The sequence below is a fragment of the Oncorhynchus mykiss genome, chromosome 24 (assembly GCF_057628025.1).
Source record: "Oncorhynchus mykiss isolate SJ-2025 chromosome 24, ASM5762802v1, whole genome shotgun sequence".
NCBI lineage: Eukaryota > Metazoa > Chordata > Actinopteri > Salmoniformes > Salmonidae > Oncorhynchus > Oncorhynchus mykiss.
In genome coordinates this window covers 11,880,486-11,906,121 of record NC_143045.1, presented here as the reverse complement: position 1 = coordinate 11,906,121, position 25,636 = coordinate 11,880,486, and the positions used below count along the sequence as shown (strand labels likewise).

Below are 25,636 nucleotides of genomic sequence, written 5' to 3'. Positions count from 1 at the left end.
ACATGTATAGTATAATCATCATTACTGTACAGTACTGTGAGGGTTCTAGTTCTCATCAACATGTAGAGTATAATCACCCTTAGGGTACAGTACTGTGAGGGTTCTAGTTGTCATCAACATGTCTAGTATAATCAACCTTAGGGTACAGTACTGTGAGGGTTCTAGTTCTCATCAACATGTAGAGTATAATCACCCTTAGGGTACAGTACTGTGAGGGTTCTAGTTTTCATCAACATGTAGAGTATAATCACCCTTAGGGTACAGTACTGTGAGGGTTCTAATTCTCATCAACATGTAGAGTATAATCACCCTTAGGGTACAGTACTGTGAGGGTTCTAGTTCTCATCAACATGTAGAGTATAATCACCCTTAGGGTACAGTACTGTGAGGGTTCTAGTTCTCATCAATATGTAGAGTATAATCACCCTTAGGGTACAGTACTGTGAGGGTTCTAGTTCTCATCAACATGTAGAGTATAATCACCCTTAGGGTACAGTACTGTGAGGGTTCTAGTTCTCATCAACATGTAGAGTATAATCATCATTACTGTACAGTACTGTGAGGGTTCTAGTTCTCATCAACATGTAGAGTACAATCACCATTAGGGTACAGTACTGTGAGGGTTCTAGTTCTCATCAACATGTATAGTATAATCACTCACACTGTACAGTACTGTGAGGGTTCTAGTTCTCATCAACATGTCTAGTATAATCATCATTACTGTACTGTACTGTGAGGGTTCTAGTTCTCATCAACATGTATAGTATAATCACTCATACTGTACGGTACTGTGAGGGTTCTAGTTCTCATCAACATGTATAGTATAATCACCATTTCTGTACAGTACATTGAGGGTTCTAGTTCTCATCAACATGTATAGTATAATCACTCATACTGTACAGTACTGTGAGGGTTCTAGTTCTCATCAACATGTCTAGTATAATCACTCATACTGTACAGTACTGTGAGGGTTCTAGTTCTCATCAACATGTATAGTGTAATCTCCATTTCTGTACAGTACATTGAGGGTTCTAGTTCTCATCAACATGTATAGCATAATCACTCATACTGTACAGTACTGTGAGGGTTATAGTTCTCGCTCTCTCCTGCATTTGGCCACAAGTTCTCATCAACATCACATCTTATGTCTTCTCTGGCGATGCATCTTGGAAAGTATCTCCTGGAATGTCTAATCCAACCCTGGCAGTCTTCAGGAGAAGTGTCTCCACACCCTGGCAGTCTTCAGGAGAAGACAGTCTTCAGGAGAAGTGTCTCCACAACCTGCCAGTCTTCAGGAGAAGTGTCTCCACACCCTGCCAGTCTTCAGGAGAAGTGTCTCCACACCCTGCCAGTCTTCAGGAGAAGTGTCTCCACACCCTGCCAGTCTTCAGGAGAAGTGTCTCCACACCCTGGCAGTCTTCAGGAGAAGTGTCTCCACACCCTGGCAGTCTTCACGAGAAGTGTCTCCACACCCTGCCAGTCTTCAGGAGAAGTGTCTCCACACCCTGGCAGTCTTCAGGAGAAGTGTCTCCACACCCTGGCAGTCTTCACGAGAAGTGTCTCCACAACCTGGCAGTCTTCAGGAGAAGTGTCTCCACACCCTGGCAGTCTTAAGGAGAAGTGTCTCCACACCCTGGCAGTCTTCACGAGAAGTGTCTCCACACCCTGCCAGTCTTCAGGAGAAGTGTCTCCACACCCTGGCAGTCTTAAGGAGAAGTGTCTCCACACCCTGCCAGTCTTCAGGAGAAGTGTCTCCACACCCTGGCAGTCTTAAGGAGAAGTGTCTCCACACCCTGGCAGTCTTAAGGAGAAGTGTCTCCACAACATGCCAGTCTTCAGGAGAAGTGTCTCCACGCCCTGCCAGTCTTCAGGAGAAGACAGTCTTCAGGAGAAGTGTCTCCACAACCTGGCAGTCTTCAGGAGAAGTGTCTCCACACCCTGGCAGTCTTAAGGAGAAGTGTCTCCACACCCTGGCAGTCTTCACGAGAAGTGTCTCCACACCCTGCCAGTCTTCAGGAGAAGTGTCTCCACACCCTGGCAGTCTTAAGGAGAAGTGTCTCCACACCCTGCCAGTCTTCAGGAGAAGTGTCTCCACACCCTGGCAGTCTTAAGGAGAAGTGTCTCCACACCCTGCCAGTCTTCAGGAGAAGTGTCTCCACACCCTGGCAGTCTTAAGGAGAAGTGTCTCCACAACCTGCCAGTCTTCAGGAGAAGTGTCTCCACACCCTGGCAGTCTTAAGGAGAAGTGTCTCCACACCCTGGCAGTCTTAAGGAGAAGTGTCTCCACAACCTGCCAGTCTTCAGGAGAAGTGTCTCCACGCCCTGCCAGTCTTCAGGAGAAGACAGTCTTCAGGAGAAGTGTCTCCACAACCTGCCAGTCTTAAGGAGAAGTGTCTCCACACCCTGGCAGTCTTCAGGAGAAGTGTCTCCACAACCTGCCAGTCTTCAGGAGAAGTGTCTCCACACCCTGGCAGTCTTAAGGAGAAGTGTCTCCACACCCTGGCAGTCTTCACGAGAAGTGTCTCCACAACCTGCCAGTCTTCAGGAGAAGTGTCTCCACGCCCTGCCAGTCTTCAGGAGAAGACAGTCTTCACGAGAAGTGTCTCCACACCCTGCCAGTCTTCAGGAGAAGTGTCTCCACGCCCTGCCAGTCTTCAGGAGAAGACAGTCTTCAGGAGAAGACAGTCTTCAGGAGAAGTGTCTCCACAACCTGCCAGTCTTCAGGAGAAGTGTCTCCACACCCTGCCAGTCTTCAGGAGAAGTGTCTCCACACCCTGCCAGTCTTCAGGAGAAGTGTCTCCACACCCTGCCAGTCTTCAGGAGAAGTGTCTCCACACTCTGCATTCATGGCATCCAGTAAGGACATCTGGTCATGTGGATGGTGGTCATAAACCTTCCACCTCCACGCAGAGAAAAACTCCTCTATGTGGTTTAGGAAGGGGGAGTATGGAGGCAGGAATAGGACTGACATCCTGGGATGTGCAGCAAACCAGTCTGACTGCAGCAGAGTGGTGCAATGCCACATTATCCCACACAACAACGAAGGTAGGGGAGTTTCTTGCCCCTCTCTCCTCCTCTGGCAGAAGTTGATTATGCAGGTCATCCAGATAAGAAATGAGCTTCTCTGTATTGTAGGTGAGTGGTTTGTGTAACAGCAAACCATCAATGGACAGTGCAGCACACATTGTGATATTAGCTACTCTCTGGCCTGGGACATCCACAGTTGCTCTCTGTCTGTATTTCTTCCCCTGCGGCGTGTTTTTGCCAGGTTGAACCCAGCTTCATCCTCAAAGATGAATGTACGTGCAGTTTGCCTGGCTTCCATCTCCATTACTCTCTAAAATACAGTAAATCCACAGTTTTACAGTACTTTACATTATGCATAGCTGTGTATGTACCCTGTTTGGTTATTGAAGAGACATATTGATAGCAGAGTTCTTTCACACGTTCACCGTTTCTCTCAAAGGGTGCAGTGTACAACTGCTTCATCCTTGTTTCATGTTTCTTTAGGACTCTGGCAACTGTCGTTGTGCTGACCGTATTAACATTCCCAAAAGTGATAATGTCTGCCCGCACTCTGTCCCGAATTTCCCGCAGTTTTATTGCATTGTTGTCAATTACCTTGTCAACAATGGCAATTTCCTGCGTATTGTGAAGAATCTCGTCCTCCTCTTCTGAGGAGGAGAAGCGAGAAGGATCGAAGGATCAATACGCAGCGTGGTAAGTGTCCATAATGTTTATTTTAAAACAAACTGAACTCTACGAAATACAAAACAATAAACGTGAAATTAACTAAACAGTCCCGTGTGGCGATAAACACTGACATGGAAGACAAACACCCACAAACCAAAAGTGAAACCCAGGCTACCTAAGTATGATTCTCAATCAGAGACAACTAACGACACCTGCCTCTGATTGAGAACCATACTAGGCCGAACACAAAAACCAACATAGAAAAACAAACATAGACTGCCCACCCCAACTCACGCCCTGACCATACTTAAACAAATAATAAAATAACAGAACTATGGTCAGAACATGACACGCATCTGATAATATTCTGCCTCTCCCTCCAGTGGGAGGCAACCTTTGGATCCTATTGAAATACACAAAACAGTCAATATATTTCAAAATGTCAGTACATGTAAAAATGCGAACATACTGTATTGTACTCTAAATTGTAGTTAAATTATCATTGAAGGATGCACATCTCACCTGTTGTTTTGCCGGAAAATTCGTACTATTGATGCAACTGTTGAACGCTGCAGATTTGGTTGCACCCTTAACCGGCCTCTCTCAAAGAGAGACCATAGTTTACACCATGGTCAATAATTGTGGCCCTTATTTCATCAGAGACCACCTCTCTTAGTCTTCCTCTCCTTTGTCCTCCATGCGTTCTCCCTCTCCCTGCCACTCTTCTTTCCTCACCAATCAGCAATCAGCTGTGTTTGGAATGATTAAATATTCTGCTGAGATGTTCTACACAGTGCCTTGCAAAAGTATTCATCCAACTTGGTGGTTTTTCCTATTTTGTTGCATTACAACCTCTAATTTAAATGGATTTGTATTTGGATTTCATTGAATGGACGTACAGAAAATAGTACAAATTGGTGAAGTGAAATAAAATAAAAATTGTTAAAAAAAATTCCAAAAAGAGCAACTCAAGTGGTGTGAGAGTATGTATTCACCCCCTTTGCTATGAAGCCCCTAAATAAGATCTGGTGTGACCAATTACCTTCAGAAGTCACATAATTAGTTAAATAAAGTCCACCTGTGTGCAATCTAAGTGTCACATGGTCTTAGTATATATACACCTGATCTGAAAGGCCCCAGAGTCTGCAACACCACTAAGCAAAGGGCACCACCAAGGAAGCGGCACCATGAAGACCAAGGAGCTCTCCAAACAGGTCAGGGACAAAGTTGTGGAGAAGTACAGGGTTGAGTTATAAAGAAATATCTGAAACTTTGAACATCCCACGGAGCACCAATAAATCCATTATTCAAAAATGGAAAGAATATGGCACCACAACAAACCTACCAAGAGAGGGCCGCACACCAAAACTCATAGACCAGGCAAGGAGGGCATTCATCAGAGAGGCAACAAAGAGACCAAATATAACCCTGAAGGAGCTGCAAAGCTCCACAGCGGAGATTGGAGTATCTGTACCACTTTAAGCCCTATACTCCACAAAGCTGGGCTTTACGGAGGAGTGTCCAGAAAAAAAGCCTTTGCTTAAAGAAAAAATAAGCAAACACGTTTGGTGTTCGCCATAAGGCATGTGGTAAACTCCCCAAACATATGGAAGAAGGTACTATGGTCAGATGAGAAAAAAATTGAGCTTTTTGGCCATCAAGGAAAATGCTATGTCTGACACAAATCCAACACTTCTCATCACCCCAAGAATACCATCCCCACAGTGAAGCATGGGGGTGGCAGCATCATGCTGTGGGTATGTTTTTCATCGGCAGGGACTGGGAAACTGGTCAGAATTGAAGGAATGATGGATGGTGCTAAATACAGCGAAATTCTTGAGGGAAACCTGTTTCAGTGTTCAGGAGATTTGAGACTAGGATGGAGGTTCACCTTCCAGCAGGACAATGACACTAAGCATACTGCTAAAGCAACACTCGAGTGGTTTAAGAGGAAACATGTAAATGTCTTGGAATGGCCTAGTCAAAGCACAGACCTCAATCCAATTGAGAATCTGTGGTATGACTTAAAGATTGCTGTACACCAGCAGAACCCATCCAACTTGAAGGAGTTGGAGCAGTTTTGTCTTGAAGAATGGGCAAAAATCCCAGTAGCTAGATGTGCCAAGCTTATAGAGATATACCCCAAGAGACTTGCAGCTGTAATTGCTGCAAAAGGTGGCTCTACAAAGTATTGACTTTGGGGGGTGAATAGTTATGCACACTCAAATGTTTAGTTTTTTTTGTCTTATTTCTTGTTTGTTTCACAAGAAAAAAATATTTTGCGTCTTCAAAGTGGTAGGCATGTTGTGTAAATCAAATGATACAAACCCCCCAAAAATCAATTTTAATTCCAGGTTGTAAGGCAACAAAATCTGAAAAATGCCAAGGGGGTGAATACTTTCGCAAGCCACTGTATGTTTCAAACTAGTTACTGCAGAAATGCACAACATTTGCCATCATTCTGTTTTGAATGTGTTTTTAACAGTTTTGGAAACAGTGTGTTGCGTTTGAAAACGTGCTGCAAATATATAGTTTTGCAGGTGGTGGAGTATGGATGAGAAAAGAGTTCATGGATTTCAGAGGATGTGGTCATTGAATGCATTTTGTGTGAAAGCAATGAAAAATAATTCACAGTTTGGTCCACATACACTTCTGTTTCACTGACTGTGTGAAGAGTTTCGACAATGTGACTTCAGTTTTGACCAATGCATATTAGCAATTGGAAAAAACTGTAATACAAGCCCTTGTGTCCTGTCTCCCTTCTTCCCTCCTCGTTTCCAATCTCACTTGATCTCTTCCCCTCTTTCCTCAATTGTCGTGCTCTACAGTTTCATCACCACGACTAAAAAGACATCATGAGCATGTTAAATCAACCCTCGTTATAAATAACACACGTATACTGTAAGACATTCTTATGTAAAGATCCCTTACTCCTCCAATAGATCACCACAAATTAGGTCACAATCCCACCCAATCAACCCACATGTAGATTACCAGCCAAAAGAGGGGATCAAGAGGTATAACTATGGGGAAGGAGAGAGAAAGGGAGCAAGGTCGTGCAAGAAAGAAAGAGAGAAAGAAAGATGGGAGAGGATGAAAGAGGTAGACAGCAAGAACGATAATTGAGAGTACAGAGAGAGAACGAGAGAGAGAACAAAAGAGAGAGATAACAGAGTAAGAGAGAGGCAGAGGGAGAAGAGGCGGCGAGGAAGAGAGAACAGAGGAAGAGAATTAGGAGATAAGGAGTTTAGGGGTGGGCTGTCAGCAGTGGTCTATTTATACCAGAGTCTGACGTGTCTCTCTGGGCATAGTGTGGTGACCTCACAGGTCATTACCTGGCTGTCTCTTTCGGCACACCATGCTGGGGATAGCTAACTAAATAGAAAAAGCTGGAATAAACCTATTTTGACTGGGATGTGTGTGTGTGTGTGTGTGTGTGTGTGTGTGTGTGTGTGTGTGTGTGTGTGTGTGTGTTTAGGTCTTGCTCGTTTCTGTTTGCTACAGTTAATCAGTATGTAACATCCACACACAGTCAACACACGGTCATGCCCAGTCACTCGCTCCCAGAGCTCCTCTGCTAAATGGAGGAGAGCCAATCACAGCTGGCCTGGGTGAAGATCTATTTCATACACCATAATGATTGATATATGAGATGCCTGTTCACTCTGACCTATATACCTACTCCTCCCTGCTGCCTGACAGACAGACAGTAAAAATACCACAAAAGAGCCCTGTTAAGCCTTAGCTTGTGTCATGTTGGTAACAATGATTCAGGAGACAGGCGCAGGAATGCGTAATAATTGTTTTATTATATCCCAAATGGCACACATACACAATCCATGTCTCAATTGTCCCAAGGCTTAAAAATCCTTATTTTACCTGTCTCTCCCCTTTATCTACATGGAAAGAGCAGGTGTACATGGTGTTTTGAACACTCAGTGTTAATACAGTGCCTTCGGAAAGTATTCAGACCCCTTGAATTTTTCCACATTTTGTTATGTTACAGCCTTATTCTAAAATGGATTAAAAAAACAATTTCCTGGGGGCGCTAGTGAGCATGCTATGGAGTAGACGTGCTCTGCTAGAGCTCTGCTCAATTTTTAACCTCTCACAACCTATAAATTCAAACATTGTCTGGCAATATGAGAAAGGGAAAAGGCACCAGAAAAGGGAGCGCTAAACAAGATAATTTGAATGAGATAGACAACGAACCAATTTCAACATCGCAGACCCACGAGGAGTTAGCTGAAGATGCTATCTCCCAAGAGTTCCCCACAGAACCTGCTCAAAGTGACCTACTGGCTGCCATAAACTCACTAAGCAAGATGGTGGACATAAGGTTGGCTGATATCTCAAAGGGTATTGACTGAAACTGTGAAGTCAACTCAGAGAAGGGTGCATGAGGTTGAGCAGACGACAGTCGATCATGAGGCCAGGCTACAGGACATAGAGAAAACCCGATTGGAAATGCTCGAGTCGCATTCAAGACTCCAGAACATCCGAATATTTGGGATCCAGGAGGACACTGAGAAAGCGAAACCCACTGAATTTGTCTCGGGGGCTGATACCGTCATTGCTGGGGAGTGAACACTTTCACAACGCCATCCTGATCGACCGTGCACACAGATCACAGGCAACGAAGCCGGAAAGGGGCGCGCCACCAATGCCATTCATTGTACGGCTGCACTATCCCCAGACCAGGGATCTCATCCTCAAGCTGGCTAGTCAAAAGTTCCCCCTTAACTACAACGGAGCCAGGGTGTCTTTCTACCCAGATCTTACCTTGGAGGTGAGGAACCAACGGAAAGAGTATGATGAGGTACGCAACAAATGCAGGGTGGCCAACATCTGATATGGATTCCTCTTCCCAGCCCGGTTTAAGGTGACAGTCGAGGGATTAACACATACGTTTGACAACCCAAATGAGGCTAATCTGTTCTTGTCAAGCAAGCTCCCTGGCTGAGGATACCGAACGGCCGTGTCAACGGCTAAATGCCCAAATACAGGCCAGGAATGTGTTTGAATTTCCTGCCTGACTTTTCAATCAGAAGATCAGAAGTTGGGACTTATATGATTGGTGAGATGTTGTGGCTAATATAGCATTGTTGCACACACATGTTTTAGCGCCACTCACCCCCTAACGTGAGAGTTAAGTGTTAAGTGTTATTTAATATTAGCGGATATGCGGAGCATCTATAGAGGACGAGTTAGTTGAAGCTGTAGGTCTAGACACCCTAAGGTTTGTGTGTTAGTCAAGGAGTGCTTTGTTTGGGCAAGTCACTCAGTAAAGGGATGTGAGGGGGGATGGGGTCTGTGTTTTATGTTGACGTTTATTAATACAGGTGGTATGACAAGTTCTGGCACTGCGGGACGTTTGTCTTTGGGGCTTTGTATGACAGCAACAATTTACTCTAAAATAAGAAATGCCACATAGTGACAGAGCACAGAGTAGACCTGGTGGATAGTCAGCTGGAACTGTAATGGTTTAGGGCATATCGTGAAACGAGCTAAGGTTTTTTCTCATCTTAAATCACTGGGGGCTGACATAGTGTTTCTTCAAGAAACTCATATTAAACGCTCCGCTCAGGCCAAGCTACGAGTCGGCTGGATCAGTCAGATATACCAGTCTAACTATGATGCAAAAGTGAGAGGGGTAGCAAGGAAAAATATTCCTTTTGTTTACTCATCCTCGATTTCAGATCCTAATGGTCGGTATATTATTGTGGCTGGTACACTGAATTTCGAAACCAATAACCTTGGTCAATTTATATGGGCCCAACTTCGATGATCCATTATTTTTTCAAAGGGTATTTAAGGCCATACCAAATATCTCGGATGCAAGTGTTATTGTTCAAGGTGACTTTAACTGTACGTTAGATCCTCTTTTAGATAAACAGCTATCAAGGTCAAAATCAAATGCCAGTGTCTGTCTAAATACATTGATGACAAACCTTAATTAACATTGTCGATATTTGGAGACTGACACACCCAACAGATAGGGATTATTCTTTCTTTTCATCAGTTCATAAATCATATTCCAGAATTGACTCCAAACTAATCGATTACCTATCACCCTATTCTAATTACGGACCACTCTCCTCTGTCCATGGTGCTGAAACTCGACAAGATGTCTACAGGTCGGCGACCGTGGCGCTTAGACGCATACCTGTTGAAAGATGAGACTTTTTGTCAGTATTTGAAGGAGCAGATTGCCTTTTTCATCGGAACTAACGACATGGGGGATGTTGACGACTCCACGCTTTGAGAATCTCTAAAGGCTGTGATTAGAGGTTACATTATTTCTTATACATCAGAGAGGAAGAAACGCGCCAATACTAGGCTGAGAGAAATTGAAAGAGAGTTAGGGGAACAAGAGAACGTTTTTAGGACGAATTCCTCATATACAGTCCTTGAGAAGATCACAACGTTGAAATATGAATACAATACCATCCTCTCCAAACGGGTGGGCTCTTTACTTGCTAGAACGCAACAAAGTTATTTTGAACTGGGTGACAAACAACATAAATTATTAACAAGACAGCTATGGCATGTACAGGCATCTAGAGCTATTCACAAAATAAAAGTCAAGAAGGGTAAAATAATAACAGATCCGCAGGATATTAATAAATGCTTAACTTGATAAATACATTCTGCTCCTTCTCTGGCTACAATATAAACTGTCAAAAAAGCGAATTGATGCCGATATCATGGCCTGTGGATATGCAAGTACAATCTACCCCATTTAGAACAGTGATGAACAAGTTCACAAGCCTTGGCATTGTAGTGACAAGAGACCTTGATCAGCTATTGAAAGTGAATTGGGACATGAACATTTATCAGCTTAAACAAAATATAGATTTTTTGGAAAACTGCCTCTCTCTCTGGTTGGTTGTATGAACGCTATTAAAACGGTTGTCCTACCCAGGTTTCTCTACCTCTTCCAATGTCTACCCAATTTCATACCACAAAGCTATTTTAAGATACTGGATTCAATAGAAATTCCATTTTTATGGGATAACAAGGCAGCCAGAATTTCAAAGAAGCATTTAAGTACAAGATAGAGGGGGGCTTTGGCCTTCCTCACTTTAAACTGTATTATTGGGCTGCTAATCTGAACAGTGTGTCTTTCTGGAGGGAAAGTTTACCTGCGATGAGACAGAAGGATATGCCTTCATGGCTTTTGATTGAACAGGACTCCTGTCAACGTTCCTCACTCCCTGCACTTGTTAATAGTCCATCATGTGTGGAAAAAAGCCACTTATGACGCTAATCCAGTCATTTGTCATACTCTTAGGATCTGGAAACAGATTAGGCATTTTCTTAACACACCCACTGTATACATGACAGCCCGACATGCCTGAATAATGCTTTCAACCCTGCATTGGATGATAAGGTGTTTTCACAGTGGAGGGAGAAGGGGCTCACAACAATTGGTAACTTATACATTGATGGTCAGTTAGCTTCATTTCAACAATTACAGGGTAAGTTTAACATGTCAACAACACATTTTTTTCAGATACCTCCAAATCAGGAATTTCTTAAGGACACATATCCCACAGTATGGCATGAAGCCAAATAGTCCTACATTAGATAGCTTGATCCTTGTCAAACCCCATTCAAAAGGGTTGGTCTCTAGACTGTATGATGTGCTACAGGCCCACATAGAGGTATCCACAGACACCATTAAAAGGGCTTGAGAACAAGAACTTGGTTCAGAAATCTCAGATGAGGACTGGGTAGAAGTTCTCAGGAATATAAATCACAGTTCAGTGAATGCCAGACACAACCTTGTACAGTTTAAGGTGATACACAGGTTACATTACTCAAAAGTAAAACTGCATAAAATATTCCCGGACACCTCACCACTGTGTGAGAGGTGCAAGCAGGATGAGGGGACGTTGACCCACTTATTCTGGACATGTCCTAAGTTCCATGCTTACTGGGCTCTCATTTTTATTTACTTATCTAATGCCTTCAATGGAGTTCTAGCCCCAGACCCATTGATCACTCTGTTTGGTACAGTTGATGGGAATAACCAGGAGGGGAAGGTTGTCTCTCTTTGTACTCTATTAGCCAAAAGGCTAATTTTGCAATTTAGGAGTATTGGAGACGGTACCTACCTTTGGAATGTGGCTACGGGATTTAGGGAATGTAATAGATATGGAAAAGATTCGATACAATACCTCCAATAGTATTCCAAGTATTGAACACTTTTTTGGTTAAATCAAATCAAATCAAATTGTATTTGTCACATACACATGGTTAGCAGATGTTAATGCGAGTGTAGCGAAATGCTTGTGCTTCTAGTTCCGACAATGCAGTAATAACCAACAAGTAATCTAACTAACAATTCCAAAACTACTGTCTTATACACAGTGTAAGGGGATAAAGAATATGTACATAAGGATATATGAATGAGTGATGGTACAGAGCAGCATAGGCAGGATACAGTAGATGGTATCGAGTACAGTATATACATGAGGTGAGTATGTAAACAAAGTGGCATAGTTAAAGTGGCTAGTGATACATGCATTACATAAGGATGCAGTCGATGATATAGAGTACAGTATATACGTATGCATATGAGATGAATAATGTAGGGTAAGTAACATTATATAAGGTGGCATTGTTTAAAGTGGCTAGTGATATATTTACATCAATTCCCATCAATTCCCATTATTAAAGTGGCTGGAGTTGAGTCAGTGTGTTGGCAGCAGCCACTCAATGTTAGTGGTGGCTGTTTATGGCTGGTTACTACATGAGTCCACATGTGTTATTTCATAGAGTTTCATAGAGTCTTCACTATTATAGTATAATGTAGAAAATATTTAAAAATTAAGAAAAACCCTTGAATGAGTAGGTGTGTCCAGACTTTTGACTGGTACTTTATATACACAACTCAAGTAGATGTTTCACTTTGGAATTATCCAACCAATTTCTTGAGATTACAAGCGATGAAATCAATTTCCTGTTAATCAAGATATTACGTTTGTTCCACAACATGAAATAATGACTCCAAACACCTTCTTTACATAAGACTTTCATATTAACTGGTTACAACATTGTAACCAAATGTTGACCAGCTCATCAGTTGAAACCTTCCCAGGCTCTTCAGCATCACAGTGTTTATGCAGATATCATTTAAGATTCAGTGCTGGCAGAGAACATATAATCATGAAAAAGAATACAAAAACAGATCACATTACCTGGAATGACATTCACTGTCTCTTGTTGAAAATTCGATCCAAAGATGAAGGCAGAGACTATATAATGATATAATAGTAAAATATTGAATCAAACAGCTGCAGCGGAGATCTATCTCTGACTTCACAGGGAAGAACGCAAAGAATAAATGGTTACACGTATGTAGTTGGAGGTAATAATACAATCATATTGTTTACACAACAGTTGTTTTATACAAGCAACAGTTCCGGGACACAATGGCCTTGTGTTAGAGTGCAGACATACCAGGAGTCTATGAAAGGCATGACATCACAGTCCAACGCAAAACATGTCCCTTGAGAAGCTACAATGGCTCAACGCAAATTCTGCCACCACATACTGGTGGCCAAAAAATAACAACCTGAAGGCCACACCGCCAACAGGCCACTTCTCCAACTCTTCTGAGAGAGATCACATTGATCTGTCAAATTCATTATTTGATTTCAGACCAATTCAATAGAATAGGTTGGATGAACGTGTCATTTTGGATGATACCAATCAGATAAAGAACTTCAGATGAACAACGGTGCCGTTCTGTATATGTCTGCCTGCTTGTCCTTGTGATCCTGTATGGCTCAGTTGGTAGCGCATGGCATTAACAACGTCAGGGTTGTGAGTTCAATTCCCAGGGCCATCCATATGTAGAATGTAGGCACGTACGACTGTAAGCCATTTTGCATAAAAACGTCTGCTACATGGCATATATATTAGTGTCTGTCTCCTCATGGGGCCTCTTTCATCGTCTGCCATCGACACCGCAGATGGAGTGTTTGGTATTTGAGGTAAAACAACAGGCCTCCTTTAGATTAAGCCCCCGTTTAGTGTCTCAGGGACTCAGCAAAGCTGTTCAGGACGTACTCCAATACACAGAACATACTGGGTATCATCCCACACCGCCTCATTAAATGCTGTTATGTTGACTGATAAACTGTCATCAGCTCAGATCTGTGTGTGTGTGTGTGTGTCTGCATGCCTGTCTATGTTTCTGTGTGTGTAAGCTATAACTCAGTGGAGACGGCAGGCAGATTTGGCTGCACTGTTGCTAAGAGACACCCTCCCCGGGATGAACGAAGGGCAAAAGTACAGGTGAGGATGACACACACTCGCTGGTGGTATCAGTCTCCGCACGCACGCACGCACACACTCACACACACAGGTAAACACAATATGACTGATGATTATTAGGAGGCATGTATACTAATGACCATGATGGACGGAGGGTAAAGGGTGAGTACTTGCTAAGTAAGAGCAGCATGCGTTTTACCCCCAGCCTTGTGACGCAAAGCCTAGGGCCGTAGAGGATATAAATAGCACTTAGGACAGACAGAGCAGAAACCTAAACAGACCAGGCAAAAGAGGCTTTCTCTATCTAGGACAGAGCAAAAAGACACATCTCTGTGTCCTGTGACAACAGACAAAAAGAGTAATCTTCTCTCCAGTCCTCCTCCATCCCGCACCTGAACTGACATTGACCTGACAACAGCACCAATAAAGGATGAGACCAGAAAGGATAGGGTGGTGTCTGAGTTCCAGATCAGCTGGAGCTTTTAGCCAAATTCCCTAACGTTTGTCATAGAATAATAGTCTGGCAACCAGGTCATATTGGGATGGGTTGTGAGGTTGCCAGGTTAGATTCGGCTTATTGTAGCACAACTTCACAGAGCCTATTAAGGTTGGCAATGAAGGCCATATTGGCCATATCTATATGCATAGACCTCTCTCAGCCACAACGTTTCCTCAAGATCAAAAGGGCAGGTGATGTATGATGTGGAAATGAGCAAGGCAATTGGCAGAGTGAGCGCTCTCTTCAGAGAAATATGGGCAACATCAGATTGAGAGGACATCACACTGAATATGAAATGATTGATGATTGATGATGGCGAAAAAAGGTCATTCATCGTATTCGGTGACAGATTGTTGGTATGTATATTTTTCGAAATTAGCATTAACAACATAATTTTTTCTGATCTGCACATTCGCTAGGCTACCAGGATGTATAGAGAAATGACTCACTAAAATACAAGCTTCTTCTATGCCAAACTGAACAAACAAGGCTGAGAGAAAAAAAGAGGGGATAAGATACTTCAGAGTGAGATAAAACTCAGATAAAGAGGGCAAGAGGGAGAGAGGAAATGAAAGGAAGAAAATGTAGAGAGCGAGACAAGGAGAGTAGAATACCCAAGGGGTGCTGTAGTCTAGAATGTTCCATGCTGCTGTTCTATTTCTTGTAGGACAAATGGGTGAGTGACAGGAGGAGACCGTCTGCAGAGCTGCAGGGCTGCAGAATGAGGTGTTTCAGTCCAGAACTGTCAGTCTGCAGCTGTCTGCCTTGCAGACAGTAGGACTCATACTCCCTGCTGCTAATGTTCAGGGGGATACTAGGACTGTATAGATCAACCTTACCTGACACCGTGGACCCACTACAACTTGCATACCACCCAAAGAGATCCATGGGTGATGCAATCGCCATTGCGCAGCACTCTGCCCCATCCCACCTGGATAAGAGGAATACTGTCATTAAGCTCAGGGCCCTGGGTCTGAAATCTCCCTCTGCAACTGGATCCTATACTTCCTGACGGGCAGACCCCAGGTGGTGAGGGTAGGTAACAACATTTCCACCACGCTGACCCTCAACACGGGGTCCCCGCATAGATGCGTGCCCCTAAGGTGTCCACATGCTTCCCAGCTGAAGCAGGTTGGAAGAGTTTGTGCATATATTATGGCGAAATTTTGTGACATTTCTGTTCGTTTTGGACTATGGTAAGTTTTCTTTGGGCTGTTCGGGCACACAACATTTATTCTAGAGGCAAGCAGAAGTCGGTATACGAAGTGGGTTACGAAGTCGATAGCCGAAGTCGGTATACGAAGTCGGTAGCCGAAGTCTTCGCCCCTTCGTCAGTGATTGGTCTACAGTAGGGATTCTTCAATGTCATTCAAAGAGAGACGGCTTGTTTTCATGAACATTTCTTCATTGAGTAATACTGCACCAAACATATTCGTTAGATGTAAAATTGCGCGACCAAGATATACTCGGCAAAAACTTCAAAATGAATGACAGATTTCTTGAGTTATCTTCGATTAATTCTGACTAGTGTATACTGGCTACGGCGTCTCTGGTTTTCCAAGCAAAGGTATTTTAAGGGAGTATGCGATCACTCTTGTTCGGTTCGCCTAGCCGACTTCGGCTAGGTGCCAGCCAAGCTGAAGCATACTGACTCCTTTAGAGACTGTTTGCACTGACTCTCCACACATCCAACCTTTACACACAAGCACGCACGCACACACACAGATCACAGTTGACTAGCAGGGGGAGAGAGTGAGCATGACCATTTCCTGTTCAACCTGCTGATTCTCTCTCAGACCGCAAGCAGTCTTATCTGGCTTGTCAGCACTGGAATAAAACAACATCAATTCTAATCCAAACATTATGATCTGATGATAAAGATGACGCCGTCTCCCAAAACACAACACCGTACATTCCCTGTGCCACAGTCTCTCGACGATACTGCAATGATCATGTAAATGCTGTCATGAGTACTCCCTCTGCAGTTTTCAGATAAAAAGCTGTGTGGGTATTACCATATTCCTTGTGGCTTCTATCTTTCTGCTTCCCTAACAAGCAGGGGATATCAAAGCAGCTCAGACCGAGACCAAAGGACTGTGTGGCGATGCATCTTGAGCTCTCCTTAACCGGATGGTGCTGAAACGCTAGAAAATACGCCGTAGCTCTGTATCTGCAGCAGCCCAGAGACTCTGCACAAGCAGATCAAAACCACCACTCACTATGGGACAGTCCCTTCTCCTAGTATCCCACATGTTAGTATTCTGCAGGACCCTGTGCATAGGAGAGGGGATTGAGGGGGACTGAGTGACCACCCCCCTGGTGGTGAGGGGGACTGAGGAGCAGCAAGGAGCCATTATGGGTGCTGGGAGGGTGCTATCTATAACCTAAAGGGTTATTTGGCTGTTCCCATAGGATAATCCATTGAAGAACCCTTTTTGGTTCCAGGTAGAACCCTTTTGGGTTCGATATAAAACCCTTTCCACAGAGGGTTCTACATGGAACCCAAAAGGGTTCTTCAATGGATTATCCTATGGGAACAGCCAAATAACCCTTTAGGAACCAAAAAAAAGGTTATCCTTTGTGGACAGCCAAAGAACTGTTTTGGAACCCTTTTTTTAAAGAATGTAGGGTGCACAAACTCCTCTCAACTTCGAGATTCAGAAAACATTCAAAGCTGTGATACACAACACCCTTCACTAGTGGTTCTTGGTAAATAGAGCCACCTGCCACTGGAACCAGCTCAAACAGTTTCCATTAATGATAAGCCTCCACACAATCTTCAGAAAAGTGCAGAGCTCAAACAAAATCCTTGCTAGGAATCATTGGAAGTGAGTGACCTCATAGAGAGGTATACTTTGTAATGGTAAACACAAAATACTCGTAGAGAGGTATTCTTTGTAATGGTAAACACAAAATACTCATAGAGAGGTATACTTTGTAATGGTAAACACAAAATGCTGGGGCAATGAGATTAAGTGTACCCAGCTCAACAATTCACTATTCAGTGTCTCATAATGCTGAAAGGCTGACCAATCCAATAAGAGCTGCTTGTGTGCTCGTCTTTAGGGAGTGATACACTCTACAGAGTCCCTGACATTGACACGCAACCTGATTGTAGAGGATCTTTGCACATCTATCAGAGCACAACCGGTCTTTAATTAATGAATAAGCCATGGCCCTGGAGACTCATGGGCAAATAACTTACGGATACACAAGCAGGAGAAATCTCACCTGGCGACAAGAAGCAATCCCTATTGGACCAGGTAATAGCTATAAGTACAGACTAGAGTGGGTAGAGGTTCAGGTAAACAAACAACTACTGAACACTTGATTCACACTATATGGCCGACCTGAACCATACTGTGCTGGCTCGGATATCTTATTTAAAACATTGTCCTTTCCAGTACGATTCCAGCAACTATGGTGTATGCATATCCTGGCCAGGCCAGCACAGCTTCTCTGTGCTTGATTTGTGAAAATGGACTGGTTTAATTAGATTAAACTAGATTAGATACCCAGTCTTTCCATAGCTCCCATCTGAACCAGTTCAGGATGAGACATGATGGTTTAAATATATATATATATTTAACTAGGCAAGTCAGTTAAGAACAAATTCTTATTTACAATGACTGCCTAGCCCAGCCAAACCCGGATGATGCTGGGCCAATTGTGGCCGCCCTATGGGACACCCAATCACAGCCGGATGTGATACAGCCTGGATTCAAACCAGGGACTGTAGTGACGCCTCTTGCACTGAGCTGCAGTGCCTTAGACCGCTGCGCCACTCGGAAGCCCATAACTGACTCTGACACTATCGAACAATGGCACATCCTCCGAGATCAAATCTCACCTTCTTCTCCTACTCTCCAGCACGGATTTAGTCTCCTAAACTCTTGAGCTCATTTGATAAAATGGACAAACGATTCCTTTAGGGTGGGATGTTTGACTGATTCCCTCACAGTTTCTTATTGTCAATCGCTTTCTCTTTCTCCATCTCCCCCTCTCTCTCCATATCTCTCGCTCTCTATTTCACATTTTTCTTTCTCCATCTCCCTCCTCTCTCTCTCTCTCTCTCTCTCTCTCTCTCTCTCTCTCTCTCTCTCTCTCTCTCTCCAGTTCCATCTGTGGTGCGAGTCTGACGCACGGAGGAAGGACTCAAACTGCCAGTGTGTCCCACCGACAAAACAGGTTGCTTACCGAATCCCTATTGACTGCTACTCAAGTTTCCATGGAGAAGGAGGGGATGAATGGGACAGGGAAAGAAAAATCAATTACTCCCCAAAGAGCTGCTCTCATAGGCTGGCTGTGGCGGGCCTGTGGCGTGGAGGAGCGGAGTGGTTGTGACAGTAACAAACAGCAGCTGATGCCCTCTCCATTTCTAATCCAGTAGTAGGAAACAAGGACAGCCAAGGAGACAGTAATAAGGTCCCTGAGTCACCTTGGTAGTTTGGTTATGAGATACAATGACGCTGGCTGCTGTTTGTCGTTTGTGGATGCACTCTCTTACACCAGAATGAGTCAGAGGCCTCACAGACTGAATCCTATTGCTACTGTAACTCCCGCAGTATTCACTACATGCAGTGAATAGTTGAGTCAACTCTGAGGCTAAGTTTCCTTGAGGAATACTACACAGAACTGGGTTAGGTAGGATTGAAATGCCAAACACGTTCTGCTATTTAGGTCATTCTGACAAGTGGTATGTGAAGCAAGGAAATTGGACTTTTCCATAGGAAAAAAGCCCAACCATTCAGGTCATTCACTCAGACCTCTCTCTCTCTCTCTCTCTCTCTCTCTCTCTCTCTCTCTCTCTCTCTCTCTCTCTCTCTCTCTCTCTCTCTCTCTCTCTCTCTCTCTCTCTCTCTCTCTCTCTCTCTCTCTCTCTCTCTCTCTCTCTCTCTCTCTCTCTCTCTCTCTCTCTCTCTCTCTCTCTCTCTCTCTCTCTCTCTCTCTCTCTCTCTCTCTCTCTCTCTCACTCACTCACTCACTCACTCACTCACTCACTCACTCACTCACTCACTCACACACACACACACACACACACACACACACACACACACACACACACACACACACACACACACACACACACACACACACACACACACACACACACACACACACACACACACACACACACACACACACACACACACACACACACACACACACACACAACCCTAAGACACACATGTTTGTTTTACTATCCTTGTGGGGACCAAATAATTAATTAATAACCTAACGCTAAACCTAACCCTTAACATAACCCTAACCTTAACCCCAAACCCCTAAACCTAACTATAAACTTAACCTTTAAGCCTAAAATTGACTTTCTCCTTGTGTCGAACAATGAAATGTCAGAATTTTCCTTGTTTTACTATCCTTGTGAACCAAACACACACACACACACAAATACACAGAATATTGTATTTCAATATATTTCATTGACATCATCAGTTTTCAGGCTGATGAACCACATGCCTCTAACTATGAACAACTCAAGGATAATCCTGCTCAGCCTGTGACGCTTGGTTGTCTCCTACTCCGCTACTCTTCTCTACTCCTGTTGCCACAGCAACGCAACACTCCTCTTCACATCTCGCTCACAGCACATGCTGCCATTAAAAACCATCTTCAAGGGAGAAGAGAGAAAGAGAAGTGCAGATTATGTTGTATCGATATCAACAGTCCAAATATAATAGAACCAAGCAGGATAATATCAGACAGACAGACAGACGGGTACAGGCAGGTGGGTCAGGCTCACCTCACAGTTGCGTCCGGAGAAGCCGGAGGTGCAGGTGCAGCTGTAAGCCCAGGTGTTGGGCAGAGTGTCCTCTGTCTCTGGGTCGGAGGGTTGGGCCGAGCAGGCACCTCCGTTGAGACAGGGCCGTCCCTCGCAGGGGTCAGGCAGGGGAGTGGCCTGGGTGGGGTCAGCCTCAGCCGGGGCAGCCGCCTCCGGAGCAGGGGGCTCCAGATCAAGGGGGGAGGAGAAACCCCCACCCCCGGCACTCAGCAGAAGCAGGAGGAGGTAGAGGGGGCGCTGCGCGGCCACAGGCATCCTCATCTTCTCTTATGTACGTATAAACCTTATTTGTCACTCCCTCTCTGCGCTCTCTGTTCCTCTTAGCTCTGGCTCAGTGAGTAAGCTGCTGGTCGCTCTGCTATCTGTGTTTGTGGGTGAGGGAGCTGAATGGAGAGTGTGTGAGTGTGAGAGGCAGGCTGGTAGGGATGCTGTAGACTGGCTGTGTGCACTGCGACTGAGCAAGCGAGCTGACTGGCTGGCGAGGAGACTGAGGAGGGGGCTAGCTCCCGCCATCGCTCTGATTCATTGTGACTACAGATGACGACAGTCTTTCTCTCGCCCTATCTCCTGCACGCACACATAGCCGCACACATACAAACACACAGTTGCGAGCACACATGCACATGGAAGCACGCACACACACAGTGTCATCATTCATACCCTCTCCTTGGACCTGGCATACCCATTTCTACTAGTTTTACCCCAAAGTTTCAGCTAAATAAATCTGGTCACAATTCACATTTGGAATGTTGCAAAGTATGTGCTTTTCAAAGCACTAAAACTGCACCACATAAGAGACATTCAGCAGTGCAAGTGGGGACACATTCCCATCTGCTACATTGGAGCAACATGGAGCTGGAACCAATACTTAAAAAAAATATTGGCACAAGATGGAGGGATTGTTGGAACATAACAAACAAAATGACAGTTAATGAAAATGTTCCCTTAATCCAGTATTATACAAGAGACAATTCTCAAACTCTACAGCACAGCAACAGTCATGTTTTAAAAGTAAAACTAACAATGACTCAATAATCCATGCATTCTGGGAATGCTATAAAGTCCAAAAGCTATGGGCGGAGTTAGAAAGTTGGCTGTCAGAAGTATTACAATGTAAATGTGCTTTTAATCTGTCTGTCTGCATATTGCAAGACATCACATGAGGGTGCAGTGAGATACCCGTCGGGTTGAACGATACTCTTGTCAATTATCCTGAAAAATCTGATACTTAAAAACTGGGAATCAACCAATCCTCCATCGTTAAGACAATGGAAAAATCATATGCTTTATTATCTAAATATTGAAAGAGCGTGGGCGACGAAGAGGAACGCAATTTGAGGACGTGGTGGAGAGAAGTGCAGGCACTGGAGATAGGGGTGAGAACAGGTGGGTCTGGGTTCGTCTGTATGTTGTCTTTTGAATGTTTCCGTTTTGTATTGTATGAAAAAGGAAAAGAAAAAATGTGTACTGAAAAAAGCAATCCGAGCAAAAATCCAAACAATACCCCCTCTCTTCAAATACTCTCAATTACTCAGCAACCAGTTCGTTCCCATGGCGATCCCTAGGTACCTGAACACTTGACAGTCATTATAGCTGCAATGTCTGTGACTCTTGTGTCTCTCCATCACCTTCAGAGGTGAGCCCAGAGGTCAGTTCATGAACTACTGTACCTCTCACCATGCTCATCTACCAAACTCGGCCTATGAATGGCTCTACTCTTCATGGAGTAATAAAACCTTAGCAAGTTACAAGAATCGAAAGAAATACATTTGCATAATAAATATAACAGACAGGTTATGAGAATTTTCTCAATCAGGAGTTTTCAGGAGTTTTAGAAGCCTAACTGAACCGTTCCCCAAAGACTAAGATTGTGTCCCAAATGGCACCCTCCTACTACTTATAGGGCCTATGGGCTCTGGTCAAAAGTTGTGCGCTATGTAGGGAATAGGGTGCCATTTAGGAAGTACAATAAATATTCCTTCTATCTGAATTGAATCTACCTGAATTGAATCTCATAAGGTTGATATGATTCATGACCTTCATTTCGGTAAGTAAAAAGCCTTTGCAGGCAGCTACCTCAGAAAGTGACTCCGTCGCCATATCATGTGACCATGCGGTGTGGTCGATATAAAGCACGGTGGTCGTTAATAGCCCGTCAGCCCACCCGAGTCCCAACTCTCCCATTTCCATAATGAGTCTTCACACAGGCAAGTAAATCTGTCAGCTCAACCACTTTACTCATCTCACAGAGAGCCAGGTACTGTGCTGAAGCCAACTTATCTGCTAGCTGACTGGACTCGGCCCCTCACACACAATACATATCCACTGGGCCTAAGTAGGATGTAGATGGGGCGTGCAATATGCATGTGCATGAAAACAGTGAAATTACAGGCAGGAGTTACAGGGATACACATTTACAAAAACTGAAAAAGTTTGGTTATTTTTTAAAGTATGCTTTGGCAATTCAGTGACATCATTTGGCATAAGCTAAGGACCCTGGGACCAAACACCTACCTCTGCAACTGGATCCTGGATTTCCTGATGGGCCGCCCCCAGATGGTAAGGGTAGGTAACAACACATTCCCCTCCTCAACACGGGGGACCCTCAGTGGTACGTGCTCAGTCTCCTCCTGTACTCTCTGTTCACTCATGCCTGCATGGCCTGGCATAACTCCAACACCATCATTAAGTGCCGATGACACAACAGTGGTAGGCCTGATCACCGACAACGACGAGACAGCCTATAGGGAGGAGGTCAGAGACCTGGCCGGGTGGTGCCAGAATAACAACCTATCCCTCAACGTAACCAAGACTAAGGAGTTGATTGTGGACTACAGGAAAAGGAGGATCGAGCATGCCCCCATTCTCATCGACGGGGCTGCAGTGGAGCAGGTTGAGAGCTTCAAGTTCCTTGGTGTCCATATCACCAACAAACTAACATGGTCCAAGCACACCAAGACAGTTGTGAAGAGGGCACAACAAAACCTATTACCCGTCAGGAGAGTGAAAAGATTTGGCATGGGTCCTCAGATCCTCAAAAGGTGCACCATCGAGAGCATCCTGTCTGGTTACATCACTGCCTGGTATGGCAACTGCTCAACCCCGACCGCAAGGCACTACAGAGGGTCCAGTACATCACTGGGGCCAAGCTTCGTGCCATCCAGGACCTCTATACCAGGCGGTGTCAGAGGAAGGCCCTAAAAATTGTCAGACTCCAGCCGCCCTAGTCATAGACTGTTCTCTCTGCTACCGCACTGCAAGTAGCACTGGAGTGCCAATTCTAGGTCTAAACAGCTTCTACCCCCATGCCATAAGACTCCTGAACATCTAATCAAATGGTTACCCATAACTATCTACAAGTACATTTTACCTCAACTAACCGGTGCCCCCGCACATCGACTCTGAACAGGACTGCGCAAAAATGCAAATGCTTTCGGTTTGAGTTATATTAGGTTTTATTTTCATCGTATATACAGTGGGGCAAAAAAGTATTTAGTCAGCCACCAATTGTGCAAGTTCTCCCACTTAAAAAGATGAGAGAGGCCTGTAATTTCCATCATAGGTACACTTCAACTATGACAGACAAAATGAGAAAAAAAATCCAGAAAATCACATTGTAGGATTTTTTATGAATTTATTTGCATATTATGGTGGAAAATAAGTATTTGGTCACCTACAAACAAGCAAGGTTTCTGGCTCTCACAGACCTGTAACTTCTTCTTTAAGAGGCTCCTCTGTCCTCCACTCGTTACCTGTATTAATGGCACCTGTTTGAACTTGTTATCAGTATAAAAGACTGTCAACAACCTCAAACAGTCGCACTCGAAATTCCACTATGGCCAAGACCAAAGAGCTGTCAAAGGACACCAGAAACAAAATTGTAGACCTGCACCAGGCTGGGAAGACTGAATCTGCAATAGGTAAGCAGCTTGGTTTGAAGAAATCAACTGTGGGAGCAATTATTAGGAAATGGAAGACATACAAGACCACTGATAATCTCCCTCGATCTGGGGTTCCACGCAAGATCTCACCCCGTGGGGTCAAAATGATCACAAGAACGGTGAGCAAAAATCCCAGAACCACACGGGGGGACCTAGTGAATGACCTGCAGAGAGCTGGGACCAAAGTAACAAAGCCTACCATCAGTAACACACTACACCGCCAGGGACTCAAATCCTGCAGTGCCAGACGTGTCCCCCTGCTTAAGCCAGTAAATGTCCAGGCCCGTCTGAAGTTTGCTAGAGAGCATTTGGATGATCCAGAAGAAGATTGAAAGAATGTCATATGGTCAGATGAAACCAAAATAGAATATTTTGGTAAAAACTCAACTCGTCGTGTTTGGAGGACAAAGAATGCTGAATTGCATCCAAAGAACACCATACCTACTGTGAAGCATGGGGGTGGAAACATCATGCTTTGGGGCTGTTTTTCTGCAAAGGGACCAGGACGACTTGATCCGTGTCAAGGAAAGAGTGAATGGGGCCATGTATCGTGAGATTTTGAGTGAAAACCTCCTTCCATCAGCAAGGCCATTGAAGATGAAACGTAGGTCTTTCAGCATGACAATGATCCCAAAAACACTGCCCGGGCAACGAAGTAGTGGCTTCGTAAGAAGCATTTCAAGGTCCTGGAGTGGCCTAGCCTGTCTCCAGATCTCAACCCCATAGAAAATCTTTGGAGGGAGTTGAAAGTCTGTGTTGCCCAGCAACAGCCCCAAAACATCACTGCTCTAGAGGAGATCTGCATGGAGGAATGGGCCAAAATACCATCAACAGTGTGTGAAAACCTTGTGAAGACTTACAGAAAACGTTTGACCTCTATCATTGCCAACAAAGGGTATATAACAAAGTATTGAGATAAACTTTTGTTATTGACCAAATACTTATTTAACACCATAATTTGCAAATAAATTCACTAAAAATCCTACAATGTAGGCCTCCCGGGTGGCACAGTGGTTAAGGGCGCTGTGCTGCAGCGCCAGCTGTGCCATCAGAGACTCTGGGTTTGCGCCCAGGCTCTGTCGTAACCGACCGGGAGGTCCGTGGGGCAACGCACAATTGGCCTAGCGTCGTCCGGGTTAAGGAGGGCTTGGCCGGTAGGGATGTCCTTGTCTCATCGCGCACCAGCGACTCCTGTGGCGGGCCGGGCGCAGTGCGCGCTAACCAAGGTTGCCAGGTGCACGGTGTTTCCTCCGACACATTGGTGCGGCTGGCTTCCGGGTCGGATGCGCGCTGTGTTAAGAAGCAGTGCGGCTTGGTTGGGTTGTGTATCGTAGGACGCATGACTTTCAACCTTCGTTTCTCCCCAGCCCGTACGGGAGTTGTAGCGATGAGACAAGCTAGCTACTAAAAAACAAT

The 25,636-nt window shown here is 44.4% G+C and overlaps 1 protein-coding gene across 1 annotated transcript in view; it reads right to left on the bottom strand.

Annotated features, from left to right (window-relative positions):
* Positions 1-20,808, bottom strand: part of LOC110503319 (delta and Notch-like epidermal growth factor-related receptor) — an 81,182-nt gene extending 60,374 nt beyond the window's left edge. The window contains exon 1 of the mRNA XM_090218281.1: positions 20,241-20,808. Within this exon, the coding sequence (XP_090074407.1) occupies positions 20,241-20,540 (300 nt within the window). The 5' untranslated portion in view covers positions 20,541-20,808. The remainder of the gene's footprint in view (positions 1-20,240) is intronic.
* Between the last annotated feature and the right edge of the window lie 4,828 nt (positions 20,809-25,636).